Genomic DNA, 12,762 nt, shown 5'->3' with positions numbered 1-12,762 from the left:
GTCCTATATTGTTACTTCTTTCAATATTTCTGTTGTCTTCACAGCCAATCTAAGGGAGATAAGTGCAGCAAATGACCAAGTTGAGCTTAGCCCCTTGATCAAGTGTCTGCTTGCAAATAAAGCTATTGCTTTTTAGGGTGAGCGGTTCAGAAGTTCCTTCCCATCTTTAAAATATACACATGTGCATATATGCAGCTACAGGCAAGAGCACACACACACAAATATATATATATATTTATATATATATTATATGAGAGATTATATGAGAGATTATATATATAAATATATTTATATATATATATATATATATGAGAGAAAAGCCACTGAAAGCTGTTAAGCCAGACCCATTTTCACCTTGGTAACTAATGCAGAGCCTCCATAAGTAGGTCAGATAGGCTGTTACATGCTTTATGCTGGCATCTGCCATGCATTAGGCTGCATTGAGCTCAGCTTCAGGATTTCATTCCCTCTTGCCCCCCCTTTCTTGCCTCTCCTCCTCTTTTCCTCCCAGCCTCTTACATATAAAGCCCATAATCGTATACTCAAGTAAAGCTCCTATTCACTTAAATGATAATTTTGTGGGAATAAAGACTTTTTGAGACACTGAGAATAGCTTTCAGTTAACTCTGACCCTGTTGGAGAACGAATTTCTGCCTGCTTGCAGTTGATAGCTGTGATGGTTTAAGGAAACCCCTACAACTGATTTAAAAGAAAATGAAGCTAATAAATTACATAGATTAAACCAGCCTGTAAGTTCTCTTATTTTATGTTTTGACCTTCTTTGGTTATTGCTATTTTCGTCAGCGGTTTTTTCAGTTTGAGCATGTTGAATTTATACATTTGTCTTTGTGAGCCCAGCCCAGTCTGGGATAAGCTGCAAATTTACTCCATATTCTCGTCCTTCTGCAGTAGCACAGTTTCTGGAGGCCATTTTTCTCTTTCATCACTTTTTGCACTGTCACAAATCGAAAGGTAGACAAACAGGGTACTTCATTTTGAGTGTGTGACCACACAGAGGCAGACATTTTAAAAATAAATAAACTGAGGACAAAGACCAGCAGAAGAACAAGACATTTGCATTGTAGAGTTTTTTAGGGACTGGATGCTCACAGCTCGTGCTGCTGGAGATTGCAAGGGAGCTTGGAGTGAGTTCAGCATCATCCTTGCCTTCCCGTCCATCTGCCAGAGAGACTGTGGACAAAGCACTGCCATCTCTTCCTTTGTCCGGGTGTACTCACCTTTGGAAAGGCAGCAAACAGCTGTTATCTTGGTTGTGTCCATCTGCAACATGTGATGCAACTCAGGAAGAGCTTTGGAATCCTCCAGAATCAAAGAGTTGGTAGATGCAACTCAGACATCTCTGAATGCCCCTGGTTCTGCTTCTCCCTTCTCTGCCTCTTGGTATGTCCATTGTGCAAGAGGCAGCTTCTTAAATAATTACTACTATAACCATCATTGTAATTGCTGTGTTTTTTGTCTGTAAAGGTGAAATTAAGTTGATTTAAAAATTTCTTTTTCAGAAATCGTTTGCTAATCTCCCCATGGCTTTCACCGATGAGCTTGACTGGCCCCAGTTCTCGGAGATCACTGGGTTCCTAAACTCCACCATTGGGTAAGCTAATGGACAGGGAGGAGAAGCCATAGTGAGCCTCGAAAGCAACAAAAAAGCAGTGCTTGGAAGAAAAGACAAAAAATGCTGGACAGATGGGTTTCTAAAATCAAGGTCACCCTCTGATCTGGCAACGTGTTAAAAACCTGAAGTAAATGTACACTTCTCAGTCACCTAGCCCAGTCTTCCTGAAATTCTGTGTGCTTTTAGAGCTGATCAAATTATAGCTTGTGAGGAAAATAATAAAAGGAAGACGTTAAAAAAATGAAATCTGGCTTTTTTGAAACTTCCAAAGCTGTGAGAAGAAAAAAATAGATAAGAATAACAAAGATCAGCGTTTTCCTTTCTTTTTGCACCCTTTTCTCCTGTTTTATTTTTGTTCTTGAAACAGTAGAATAAGTGATAACCTGTGGTTATTTTGATGGTATTTCTTTTTCTGCAGGTGGGGCAGTCTTTTTTCCGTGTGCTTTTTTTTTTTTTCCTCCATCTAGTAGAAAGCAGCAAAAGAATAGTTTGGAAAATTATATGACTTCATTTGCTTTGTTGAATTTCTTCTTTTGAATGGGGAAGACTGCTGGGATAGATGGAGGAAAGAAGTCTAAGTCTCAGAAGGGAAGGAACACAAAGTGCAAAGTGCAAACATGATAAAAACTCCTTGGAATGTCTGCATTTTGAATTGTTAAATTTAAAAAATAGATATATTTTCTTCAATCATCTTTCTGACCAGCATAAGAGGCTCATGTCTCTTGCCAGAGCTGAAGGATATAATTCATCAGCAGTGCCTTGTTTTGCCTGGGTTCAGGCAAATGTTTTTTAGTTTATATATCAAAGGTAGGTCGTGAATCCAATGAAATGCCAAACCAAGCAGAGGCCAAACCAACAGAAGCCTTCTACCAAAAGAACTTATAAATTGACACAATATATTCTTTTCCAGGAAAAATATCTGTTGTGCCATGCAGCTGTACTTTTTTTCTGCCTGTGCACAAACTGGGCTCCCTCAACTACCTGCACAGGATACATGTTTAAAGGTTCTGTATCACTTCACGAGCTAACAGAGAAAATCTATGCAGCCTCCTCTTTCATGACTACCAGCAAAACCAGCCTTTACAAATCGATTACAACATCAGGCTAATCAGAACTCAGCATTTAACTGGGTGGCAAAAGATCTGAAGTTAGAAACAGACCAGAGCTTAGCAGCGACCCTGTGCCAGCAATAGGCCTTGGATCAGCATTGAGTTTTCAGTCTGTTTTTTAAATCTCTTCCATGTCTGGAAAGCAAAAAAGGACTGCTTAGGATTTCAGTGCAGTTTTCAGAGAAGCAGCTCAAAATCTCCCAACGCAATGGCTGAGTTTGCAGGGACCAGCAGGCAATGTGCTTTGGGAGAGCACCGCTTGCAGAAAGGCTTCTATTCTCTCTCCAGGCCTGCAGAAATAGAGTCGCAAACAAATATGGCCTAGGCCCAACCTTCCTACCCCCAATCAGTGAGGATGTACATCACTGATGAGCTGAGGAGTGTCTGCTATAGCCAAGAAGTTTTGTTTGCTTCCCCTCATCCCCCCACTGCTATGCTGAAAGGCAGAGATCTCCTGCATTCCTGGTGCAGCCAATTGCATGGTTAATGGTTGGTGTTATCAAGTGTGTCTATGTAGGTAGTTACTTTTTATTGCTGATTTCAACACTTACTATTGTTTTATGTTCTTCTGCATTCACCTCAATTGACTGTTCTTGAGCCATGATATTGCAATTACCTGAAAACTTCACTATCTAAGTTCAAATACAAGATCAACATCCCCAGTAACAGTGACTAGGTAACTGTGACTCAGAGCATGACATTCTCATCAGCTTCTGCTGGCTTTGTTATCCTTTTCATTGCATTTTCATTTTTCTCAACAGTGCAGGATAAAACTGATCAAAATCAAGGCAGAAGTGGTTTTCAGATCAATCCACCTAAGATTTATGTCTCTGGGAATGAATGCCCTGCCAATTTTTTTTCCTTTTTTTTCACTGTTCCACAGCTGACTATTGAAAAGCCAATTAGTGAGCAATCAACAGGATTGTTTTGATAAAAAACATATAACGAATAGGTTCTTAAGGACCTTGTCTGAAAGATCAGGATAAAAGAATCCAAAATGAACATTCCAAAGAAACTCACCATCCATTTATAGCTTCCCAGAGAATATTCAGTCTTCCATTTTAGGCCACGTTCTTCAAAATAATATAATTTTATGACCACAAAAAAGAGAAACGGTAGAATTGACTTATATTTTCTGCTGGTGAACAGAGTTGTTGATGTCAAGAACATACTTCTTTTTATAGCATTTGATGTTTTCATTCACATCATACGAGCCTAGCAGCTCACATATTCTTAATTTGTTTCAGAGGCTGGACAGACTCTCTGTATCTACGTTTACGCAGGAGAAATCGCTGCAATCACCGAGACCTACAGAACATTTCCCAGAATGGTACGTTAAGATTTTTTAACCTTTAAAAAGAAATCCTATTAGTATGGTGCTTGAGGTGACTTTCATAAGCATCTTTTGGAAACTAAGAGAAAACCCTTCCTAATCACCTACATGTCTTGTGGAAAAATAGAGACCAGCACTTACTTAACTCAGCATCTATCCTTGATCACTTCTATCTGCACTTTTATGAAACACTTTGCTGATATTTTTCCTTTGTGTGTCCAGTTGAGTTACACTCATTTGACAGTTTTGTTGTTTTTTTTTTTTAACTTGTGGGGCTGTTAGTAAAGCTTCCAGTATTAGAGATGTATCTTCTACCCAGCTGTCTATTTCCATTAGAAGTTTAAGGAACGTGTAGTTTCAGAGCACCCTTTAAGGATGCAAATGAAGCCTACTTAACTGTGTATTAAATGACCATTTTTATACTATTAACAGTACTTTGAGGTCAAGTTGCATGCTTTAATAGTGAAGGACAATGAGAAGAGTGTTCATGCTATTTCATGTGCAGAGACATGAAGTGATTTACAAGCCATCTCAGACTATTGCAGAGCTGGGAATTAAACTCATCTACCTCAACACCTGCGTGGTACTGTAGCTCCTAGGCTGTTCTTACCTAATGTAGCAGTTAAATTCTGTAGGCAGCAATGATTTTTTCATATATCCCTGCTGGAAATATGTTTTGAGTAAATCATTATTCTGTAAGCATTGTTACATGGAGAAATTTGTTGTTATTTTGCTTCTAAGGACCTAAAGAGTCAAAATATCCCCCTAGTTTTGTTGCTTGTAAACAGTGTCTCAAGGGTGAAGTGCTGACTGCAGCTTAGGTAGAGAAAGAAAGTGTATGGGCACTGGAAGCAAGGTCAGGCAATGTGGGAGTACTACAAAGATGCTGCTTGCTATTGCAGGGGAAGGTAAATGCAGTCAAAACTCAATTAGAGTTGAGGCTGGCCAGTAGTGTGAGGGACAACAAAAAGGACTTTTTAAAACATGGTAACAGAGAAAAAAGGACCAAAGATAACATTATTGTGTTACTTGATGAGGATGGTCACCTCGCAAATAGGGATGCAGGCAAAGCACAGATGTATAATTCTTCATCTTCCACACTGATGGTGGGATCTGGGATCATGACTGTGGTAACTATAAACTTGCAGCCAACCCTGAAATTATGTTAGACTTGCTGCTGCATCTGGATGGGGCCTGATAGGATTCATCTCAGCATGCTCAAAGAGCTGGCTGATGTCACTGTGAGACCTCTCTCAAGTATTTTTCAATAGTCTTGGGAACCTGGAAAAGTCTCAGTTGACTGGAAGCTGATAAACATCCCAATTTTCAAAAGGGACAAGAAAAGGAGGTCCTGATAATTACAGGCCTGTCCGTTTCACTTCAGTGCCTGCTGGAATTGTAGCAATTATTATTCTGAGAGTTACTGAAAAACACCTCGTTGACATTGTTGGTCACAGCCAACATGGATTCATGATGGGAAAGTCCTGTTTAATGAAGTGAATCTCCTTTTATGGCAAGGTTACCCATCTATTTGACCAAGGGAAGCCAGTAGATGTAATATTTTTGGATTTCAGTTAAGCTTTTTGAAAATGCTTCTCACAATATCTTTCCAGACAAAATGTCCAGCGAAGAGTAGGCTAAGCATAATGCAGTGGGTGAACAAGTGGCTGACGGATCAGGCTCAAAGGGTCATAGTGAAGTTACATCAGGCTGGTGGCAAGGCTCTAGTGAGATTTCCCAGGGCTCCATTTTAGTGTTTTAATCTGGACGCAGTGCTCGAATGCATGTTATTTAAGTTTACAGATGATACTGATTTGGGAGGAGCTGTCGACTCCTTCAAGGGAACAGCTTGATGTTAAAACACCTTAGTAGAGATTAAAAGGGATTACGGTTCTGGTGTGAACACCACAAAGAGGGAAGAATGGTTCAAACTAAAGGACACTTCTGGTGCAAGTAGGTTTTTCATTAGTTATACTATTGTTTGTGGTGGGATCTTTAAAAAAGGTCAGTACCTAAGAGTGAAAACCTTAAATAGGCCTCAAAACAGAACAGTGGGGGTGAAAGGAAACTATGAATTGCTTCAAAATGGAGTTTGATTACATCTGTTATAATCAAATTATGTTTGTGCTTTCTTGAAGGGACACAGCAATCTGCCTTTGAAATTAAGGTTTATTATGTTAGCTATTTTGCATTGGGCTAAATGATGTTCCCAGCAGTACGTTTAAAAGATACTTGATTATTCTGTTATTATCGCATTCTGTTTGCATTGTGTTCAATTAGTTTTAATGCTTCAGAAATCTGGCTGCAGAAATGAGGGAAAAATTGTTCTCCTTGGGTGGATAATTTAGTTTAAGGGATATTTCCCCTCACTGACCTGAGTCCTGATGGCCATACATGAGGAGCACCTCTGTCCCTAATGCTACCTAGAAACTTGCTAAATGCCCCCAGCCCTAACAGCCAGTTGTCTCACTGGGTGGAATAAGTTCCTCAACAGGCAGCATGAGACAAGGCTTCCCTTGAAAATTCAGGTGGGCTTTTCCCTTGGAGAAGTTCCCCTTGGATGCCATCACCTTTGTCACTGGCAATGCCTCTGTATGCTTTCCTACCATTTGATGCCTGTGGGATGTTTCAGAGACTTTCGGTCTTTTTGGCAGTGATTTTGGTGTCATGGTTGCCTACAGGTACTCCTGACCTACTCACCTGGCATTTGTAGTTGGTGGCATTCATGGTCACTGTCCCTCAGATAACTTTTTGGGCGAGGGAATAAAAAAAGGCCAAATTAGAGGAGGCCAACCATTCTCATTTATAGTGAATTAACCTCAATGTCTGATAACCTATCACCTTGTTTTCCTCTGTTTAAGTTAATAGATGTGCCTTCCTTTTTTCTATCTTCCCAATTACCTCACAAACTTAAAAAATAAAAATAAAAAATAAAAAAGAGAGATCTCATTGTATGCACCATTCCTTTTTATACTTCTCTCTCTCATACTTACACTGCAGACTCCTGCATGATACAAAAGGAGAGGAGCCTGTGACAAGGCAAAAGGATGTGAAGAAAATTGAGAAGGGAATTTAAAAAGGAGGAAAATTACCAAAGCGATAGAAAAATCTCAGGGGATCATCCCTTGGTATCTTCTCTTAATCATCACAGTGAACACAATATTGTAAAAGGTTTGCTCTTCTTGCCTTGTTCAGCATAATAGTTCCACAGAATGTGAGGATTTAAATTGGCACTGCTGGTATCAGTGAAGATAAAACTGACCACCAGCTTGACTGAGCACCAGCTGGGGGAACTTATCCTTCTCCATAACCAGTGCTGACCCAGAGAGATGCAATGAAAGAAAGAAATTCTGGAGGTGTGGGCCGACTGTGGATGCACAGCAATCTGCTCTCACTCCTAATCAATGTTCTCCATCAACATTTTAATTTCTTCATTCATCCTTTCCAGTATGATTTTGGTGTCTCGACTTCTGGCATCTTCACACGTGCTTGCAAATCCATAGGTTATTGCTGGGTTTTGACTGACTAAGGTTGATCCTAAGATGTGAGAATTGGGCCTGGAAGCTCAGACATGGAGCTCGAATGTGTCCCAGCACATGTAGAAACCCCTTTGATAGAAGCATCCTGTTCTGTACAATGATTTGCTCAAATATTCCAAAGTATCACTAAGTAAATATGGAGAAAGTGAACACCCTCATTTCTGAAGAATTTCTAAATAATTACAGAACAATTCTGTGATTCTCATCTGTGTTTTCCATGAGATACTTGGACATTGTACACTGTTAAAGATGGTGGTTATATTGTGTATGACTTTGCTACTCATAGTCTGATCTGTCTCTTTGGGATTTTTGCCTTCGATGAGAAAAAATCAGCCACGTTAACACATGCCATGGCTCTCTGAGCAATCAATGTACCTCATGGTGACTTTGAAACCAGTTTAGAAAGAATCATGGTTTTGTGGAGTTTTTAGATTTTGGCTGTCTTAGAAATTCTACTGTGCTCACAGTTCACTTGGGGGAAATCAGAAACTATTTTTCTTTTACACGACTGCATTTCTAATTGCTTTCACAGCATAAGGGAGCAAAAGATGAGAAAGCAGAAGCCTTTCTTAGCCATGCAGCACTTTCAGTGCTATCTGGACCCAGACTCTATCTGTGCAGGTCCACACTGCACATTGTCAGCCATACAAGGGCTTGAGCAAGCAAACCAAGCAAAGCACACCTTAGAAGAATTTCAAGGCTTGTGAAACTTGGGGTTGTGGAAGTAAAACCAACCCTGACTCCTCACCAAAAGTGCCACCAGTCTGAAAATGTTTGGAAAGCAACTAAGGGGAGGTGAGGAGAGGTCCAGGAGGAGACGGCAGGCATTCTGCAATGCAGGGGTAACAGAAGTTCAAACACTCATTCTGCCTGATTTCTTTCTTCTCTCTTGAATGTTTTCTTCAGAAATTGCAACCTAGATTATAAAAACTTCCTTAATAACTCAGTTTTCTCATAAGAAAATGCTCTCTATGAAAGCCCTTCATTTTCTCAGTCTTTTGACTCGGTCTATAAGCGTGCTGAGCTGCTTTTCACTATTTACACTCATGGAGGTAGCACCTACCCAAGAAGAGCCTCTTAGCTTTTGCAAATACATCTTTAATTTCCAGAGATCCCAATTAATTTATTTGCACTAGCACTCAGTTCAGGGAGTCATGCGGCAGAGCGGCTTAACAGAGAGATGCTGAATTCTTGCTGAAAGGATATTAAGCAGAAAAAAACCAGACAGCTAGTGGTTTTTCTGTTCCAAGCCGTGTTTTGTAAGGATTGTGTGGAGCTCTTATTCTGCTGAAAAGGGCTTCTCAACAGGAGAAGTGGATTTTGCTTGGACTAGCAACCCTCGAGAGAGAGAGAGCAGAGAGAGACATTCATTTTTAGCCTGGAAGAACTGGATTATTTAAAACATAAAGGATTTTGTGATATATGCAGTTGGCGATAGTAACAAAGACACTTCTATTCAAATGCAAAGTGTATTATTGCTACCTTAGGGGTTTATCTCTTAGATCTTTTCACAACACCAGTCCAGCGGAGATTTAATGATGTTCTGCCCACAACTTTCCCCCCGCAAACCACGGGAGGACCGGATTTGCTCCTCAAAGCAAGCTTCAAGGCAGTATGCAGAAAAAAGGAGAGAGCAGGGAGGAGCTGAGCGGAGTGTGATACAAGAAGAGGGAGAAAAGAGGAGAGAAAGTGAAAATGCGACAAAATAAAGGCCAGTACAATGCACAGGGCCTTCTCTTCTGAAGTTCATGTTCCTGAATCATGCTGTGGGTGAGCTGCTTGCTGTCACAGTCCCGGTCCAATCCTGAACAAAGCACCATGCTTCTCCTGGCTGCTTTTTTGCTGCCACTCTTGTTGTGCAGGTGACAGAGTTTGACTTGTGTGCTGCAGACAGCTGGGATGCATACACTTTCTAGCAAGGCCTGGTTGAAAGTTTTATGCATAAAAGCTCTCTTGATTGGGAAATGCTTTTCTTATTCAAGGCATTAATGAAATGCAGTATACCTTTACAGATGCTTAGGTTTAGCTAGTTCTTTTCCTAGAGGAGGAAAACGTTGCACCCAACCATTTGGGTGAATTGCTAATGAAATGCAGAGCTTTTATGGAGCATTGCAGCTGGCCTAATACTATTTTTCATAAGTCTGCCACTGGTGGCAGCAGCGATGCAAACACCCCAACATTGGTGCCTAGTGCTGTAGCAAAGCAGAGAGTCTTTGCAGAATATTTCCCACTGCCAGCTGCCCCTCCAGAAGTGCACAATCTCACAGGCATCCTGTGTTGTATCTGCCAATCCTGCTGCAGGCGTCCTGGGTACCCTGGGATGTCAAAAATGGCTCTTGGTGCCTATGTTTAGGACCTGAATCACTCCCAATGTGACATAGCTGTGAGACACTTAGGAGAGTGAGAACAGTTCCTCTTGCAGTTTATAGGAAAAGTTAAAAGTAGATCAACTGTTGACAAGTCAGGTTGGCTGGTTTACAAGAGACTACTATGTTCAACAGATGGGAAGAAGCTGCCAGATCTAGATTAAAAGCCAGATCCAAACAACCCAACACTTGTAAGTGTCTGACTTTCTACGGTCTGATGTGTGAACTCAGGTGAGAGTCAGCAGGTACTGGATGCAGCTTTACTTCCTAATGCTGGCGCACAAGAAGGTTGCAGAGGCACTTGCTGCTGCCATTTTATTTTTAACACTTCTACATTCTTAGAAATGTGCAGTGAATTGGGTTTTGCTTTTCCCTTTATTTGTCCCTGTAATGATTTTTTTTTACTGTTCCTCTTATTCCCGCTGCATGTGATCAGGTGGTTCTTCACGAAATCTCCTCGGTTTAATAAAAAGGTGAGTGTTTGATGGGATTCTGAATGCTGACTGCAGGTACAGAAGTGTGTGTGGGATCCTACACCCTCAAATGGAAGCAGTAGGGCCCTTCAGCGAATGCATTATCCACAAGTGCCTCGAGAAGCACAACTTCACCAGGCCACTGTGCTCCGAAGTGCTGTCTGTTTCCTCTACAGTACCAGCATTCATTAAGAGAGGAAAAACTCTTAAAATGTGGATGTCACCAACTCCAAGGCCTTAATCTTAAGCCAGTGGGGCATTTCCATGGATTTCAGGAAAAGGTTGAGCTTTGCCTTGTATCTATCCTATGGATCTCACTGACCACATTGCTCCTGATTAGTAGCAATGAATTAGAATTAGTAGCAATTAGTAGCAATGTGATGGACGTGGGCATGCCTGGAGTATTATCCCTGTATGGATAGAATTGAGTAGCTACCGGACATGGAGAGGAAGAATCATTCCTTTTCAGATGAATTTGATGGCTATGGAATGGTTGGGTTTGGTTTAGGGTTAGGGTCAGGCTTAGGGTTAGCCTTCTCTACACTGATGCACTTCACTCCTGAAAGATTTACAGTTCTCCCCTGCAGAAAAAAAAAAAAAAAAAAAAAAAAAAAGCAAACATTAATGAATCATTCCTCTGTCTTGCTGAATTTCAAGCCACATCCTAATTTGATATTGTGCTCAATCCCATCCATAAATGCAGTTGTCAGCCACACATACAGTTTTGTCCCATCTCTAATTAAAAACTTCACAGCTTGATTTATGTCTTTGCCCTGAAATGAAACTGCTTGATTTGGCTTCTGAATAGTACAGAGATACAAAGCCAGCAAGAGGGGCAGTGAAAGAGAAAAATCCATAAGGGGTGAAATGAGGAAAAAATTAATGTGAGAACCTTGATTAAAATATAAAATTACAGAAAAGAAAAAACAAAACAAAACAAAACAAAACCTAGAATGATAGCCATCTGAGCATTGGCAAAATCTGAACAAACTACTTCCAAACATGAACTCATGCAGCATGTGATTCAGGCTCTGAGGATGTATTGCCCACTAATATGCTGCTGATTTACCTTTCAGCTTGGCCAGAAACCAACTGTTGGACAATCCAGCCATAGTTATCTATGCTACAATTGGGAATGACGTCTGCAATGGGTAAGGTGGAAATCAAGCTAGTTTTTATATGGCCATAAATTTGGTTCTTTAGACTATTCCTTGCTGCTTTGACATTTTATTCTCTTTGCTTTAGGCTTCCCCTCAGTGATGTTCTGCTTTGCTGTTGTTGCTTGGTCTTTGCTTCACTCTCATTTTTCTGCTGAAAATACTGGTTATCACCTTATCTGCATCTATCGTTGCTGCCTACCAGCCCTTACTTAGAGCTCTTCTGTCTTTTTTTTACTGATAAAATGACCAAAGGCAATGCTTGAAGTTGACTATTTCTTATATAGCAAATGAAGGATTCCAACAGGAGGAAAAAGAATAGCATTTATGAGCATGTGTACCCATTTTGCCCAGTGTGCCATCTCCCACCAGATGGGGTAGTGAGCCATGCCTACCTTTTGTGAAGAGCCACAATATGGTCTCCTGTCAAGGTCGATTTCCATGCTGCCTATGCTGCACACTGCCTGCAGGCTTTGTTGTGCTCTCCTGATGGCTTTTTTTTTTTTCTTTCTGGCTTTGCTCACATCACAAGCTCAGCAGGAGAATGAACTGAAGCTTTCCAAACTAATGATTCTGGCACTACCCATTATGAACGCTCACAGGGTTGCCCAGAGGTCATTGTTTTAATACTTCTCTTCCTCCCTTAGTGACAAAACTACAGCCCAGAAAGTTCACACTTGCAAGCAGGCCAGTGCGCAGCACACCCAAACACCAGCTTTGTTTTTGCAAGTGGTCTAAAAGGGCACTCTGTCTATCTAACATCATCTTCACCATGATGGATCTTCAGATTTCCTTTTAAGCCAGTCTCACAGTTTGACCTGGCAGGCAGCTAAGCACCACACAGCTGTTCACTTGCTGTGGTATGCTGGAGAGAACTGGGAAGTGCAAGAATTCACTGGGTTGGGGCAGGACAGTTTAATAAGCAAGAGTTGGAAGCGAAAGGAAGGGAAGGGAAGGAGAGCTAACAAAAATCTCCAGTAACAACAAAAAGAATGCGCAACACAGGTGATGCCCGAAACAATTGCTCACCACCTGCTAATGCCCAGCCAATCTCTCCAAGCAGCAGCTGCTCCCCAAACCCTACTTTTATTGCTGATCATGAACTCATGTAGTATTGGTCAGCCTTTTGGCTGGTTTAGGTCAGCTGCTCTA

General features: G+C 40.9%; 1 protein-coding gene across 5 annotated transcripts in view; it reads left to right on the top strand.

Moving 5' to 3' along the window:
- Positions 1-12,762, top strand: part of AOAH (acyloxyacyl hydrolase) — a 65,300-nt gene that overhangs the window by 34,316 nt on the left and 18,222 nt on the right. For all 5 annotated transcript variants that reach the window (XM_042888578.1, XM_042888579.1, XM_042888576.1 and 2 more), the window contains 4 exons: positions 1,521-1,612; positions 3,990-4,072; positions 10,417-10,453; positions 11,530-11,604. In XM_042888578.1, coding sequence (XP_042744512.1) covers positions 1,521-1,612; positions 3,990-4,072; positions 10,417-10,453; positions 11,530-11,604 — 287 coding nt within the window. The remainder of the gene's footprint in view (positions 1-1,520; positions 1,613-3,989; positions 4,073-10,416; positions 10,454-11,529; positions 11,605-12,762) is intronic.

The sequence above is a fragment of the Lagopus leucura genome, unplaced genomic scaffold (assembly GCF_019238085.1).
Source record: "Lagopus leucura isolate 7727_CA_CO unplaced genomic scaffold, USGS_WTPT01 Super-Scaffold_100157, whole genome shotgun sequence".
In the NCBI taxonomy this organism is placed as follows: domain Eukaryota; kingdom Metazoa; phylum Chordata; class Aves; order Galliformes; family Phasianidae; genus Lagopus; species Lagopus leucura.
This window is presented reverse-complemented; position numbering and strand designations above follow the sequence as displayed.